This window comes from Trichosurus vulpecula, chromosome 2 (assembly GCF_011100635.1).
Source record: "Trichosurus vulpecula isolate mTriVul1 chromosome 2, mTriVul1.pri, whole genome shotgun sequence".
Lineage (NCBI taxonomy): Eukaryota > Metazoa > Chordata > Mammalia > Diprotodontia > Phalangeridae > Trichosurus > Trichosurus vulpecula.
The window spans coordinates 84,213,319-84,215,640 of NC_050574.1; the positions used below are offsets into that span (position 1 = coordinate 84,213,319).

At 45.7% G+C, this 2,322-nt stretch overlaps 1 protein-coding gene across 1 annotated transcript; it reads right to left on the reverse strand.

The window, feature by feature from the left end:
* Nucleotides 1-441: 441 nt before the first annotated feature.
* On the reverse strand, nt 442-1,392 carry LOC118838960 (olfactory receptor 51I2-like). Its single transcript, XM_036746341.1, has one exon. It carries the CDS (start codon nt 1,390-1,392, stop codon nt 442-444), a length of 951 nt encoding a protein of 316 aa, XP_036602236.1.
* Nucleotides 1,393-2,322: the final 930 nt, after the last annotated feature.

Here is a 2,322-nt window from a genome sequence, read left to right on the forward strand (position 1 = left end):
GACTCTGTTGCATTTCAATGAATTAAGATGTTTTTACAGGTGCTGAGAAGGAGGGAGACAGAAACCTTGACCCTGCCCCCCCACACACTTTGCCCCCTCCTCCAATTTAGGGAGCTCTCAATCTGACTGAAGAATCAAGACTGGTCCATGAAACAAGTAGCAATCCATACGGGGCAGTTTATAACCAAATGATACATTCTGCAGTAGTAGCAAAAGTTTGTTTGTTTTTTCCTGTTTTCTCCCTTCAGGGCCCAGCAAAGACTTATTCCAGGGGTGGGGAACATGTGGCTCTGAGGCAGCCCTCTAGGTCCTCAAGAGTGGCCCTTTGACGGAATCCAAACTTCACAGAACAAATCCCCAAGGCCACAGATTACCCACCCCTGAGCTATATCCATGCCATCTCACTGATTAAATATCTCTGCTTCTAGCCAAGAATTGTCCTTAGGGCAGGACCCTCTTGTAAGAGAAGAGGGAAAGTATTCCCTTACGTATTGGTTTAGTTTTGACACTATAGATGATGGGATTTAGCACAGGGGGAACGAAAAGGTAGGCACTGGACATGAGAGTGTGGGCGATGGGTGAGGCATGCTTGGCAGCTCTGTGCATTACAGACACTCCTATCATAGGCACATAGTATAGGAGTACAGCACAGATGTGTGAGGCACAGGTATTGAGAGCCTTCAGTCTCCCCTCCTTTGAGGCGATGCCCAGTACGGTGCGAAGGATTAAGGCATACGAGAACACTATGAGCAGTGAGTCTAGCCCAAAGGAAGCCAGCACAACGGACAGGCCCAGGATGCTGTTCATGGTGGTGTCAGCACAGGGTAGCTGGATCAGGTCTGAGTGGAGGCAGTAGGAATGGGAGAGGATGTTGGCATGGCAGAAGGGAAGGCGTTGCAGCAGGAATGGCAGTGGGGCCATAAATGCCACACTCTTCAATGTGATACCCAAACCCACGCTGACAATTCGGGGCAGAGTCAGAATGGTTGTATAACGCAGTGGGTTGTAGATGGCCACATAGCGATCATAACTCATAGCTAGTAGGACACCAGACTCCATGCAGGAGAAAGTGTGGATAAAGAACATCTGAGCAAGGCAGCCTCCCAAGCTTATCTCACGGGCATCAAACCAGAGGATACCCATTACAGTGGGCAATGTGGAGACAGACACACCCACTTCAGTGATGGCCAGCATGGACAGGAATAGGTACATGGGCTCATGTAGAGAGGAGTCTACTCGCACTGCTGCCAGGATCAGGGTGTTGCCCACAATTGCCACCAAGTACATGGCAAAGAAAGGGATGGAGAGCCAGCCATGCTGTGCTTCCAGACCCAGGATGCCCGTCAGGAAAAAGGGTGAAGGGGAAAGGGTGATGTTAGCCACGACTCCCATGAGTTAACTTCACCTGTCATTGGAAAGAACACCCCAAGCTTAGTTTCCAATAAGAACCATTGTCAATTCAGTCACATACCACTCCATACTATGTGATTCCATAGTGGAAAGAATTCTGGAGTCAGGAAGGCCTAGGTTCAAATTCTGCCTCTGAGACTCACTACTAAGCTACAGTTTCTTGATTTTATATACATAATAGGATTATTATAAGATTGACACAATTGAAATGAAATAATTTACATAAATCACTTTGCAAACTTTAAAACACTATATAATGTCAGCAGCTATTATATTATCATTTATCATTATTATTATTGGTTGTTGTTGTTATTTCCAATTTTGTCCTAGGCCTTGGATTTCATCAGGACAACCAGCCAGACAACCATCAGCCAGCATTTATTAAGCACCTACTCTGTACCAGGCACTGTGCTAAGCAACGGGGATAACAAAGAAAGGTAAAAGACAGTTCCTGCTTTCAAAAATCCTTCTGTTAATGCAGTTCCACAACTGTCCTGAAACTTTTCAGTCTCAGGAAGTTACCTGAGAGCACAGCAAGGTCAGATCACCTGCTCAGGGTCACACAGGCAATGGAGTCAGAAGACAGAGGTCTTCCAAGACAGGACCTCTGTTCATAATGCTATGCTGCCTCTCACCTTGGGAGAGCTTTAGCAGTTCTTCTTACAACAGACACTCTAATCATCCCCAAATCACACAAACTGACAATATTCAGGTTGGAAATAATCATTCACCCCAAAATATGGAATTCCAGAGCTAGAAGGGACTTAACATAGAACATAGAATGTTAGGAATAGGAAGGGACCTTAGAAATAATTGTACCCAATTCTCTCATTTTATAAATATGGAGTATGAGGCCTGCAGAGAGCAAGTAACTTACCCAAGGTTACACCACAAGTCAGGGCCAGAATCAGA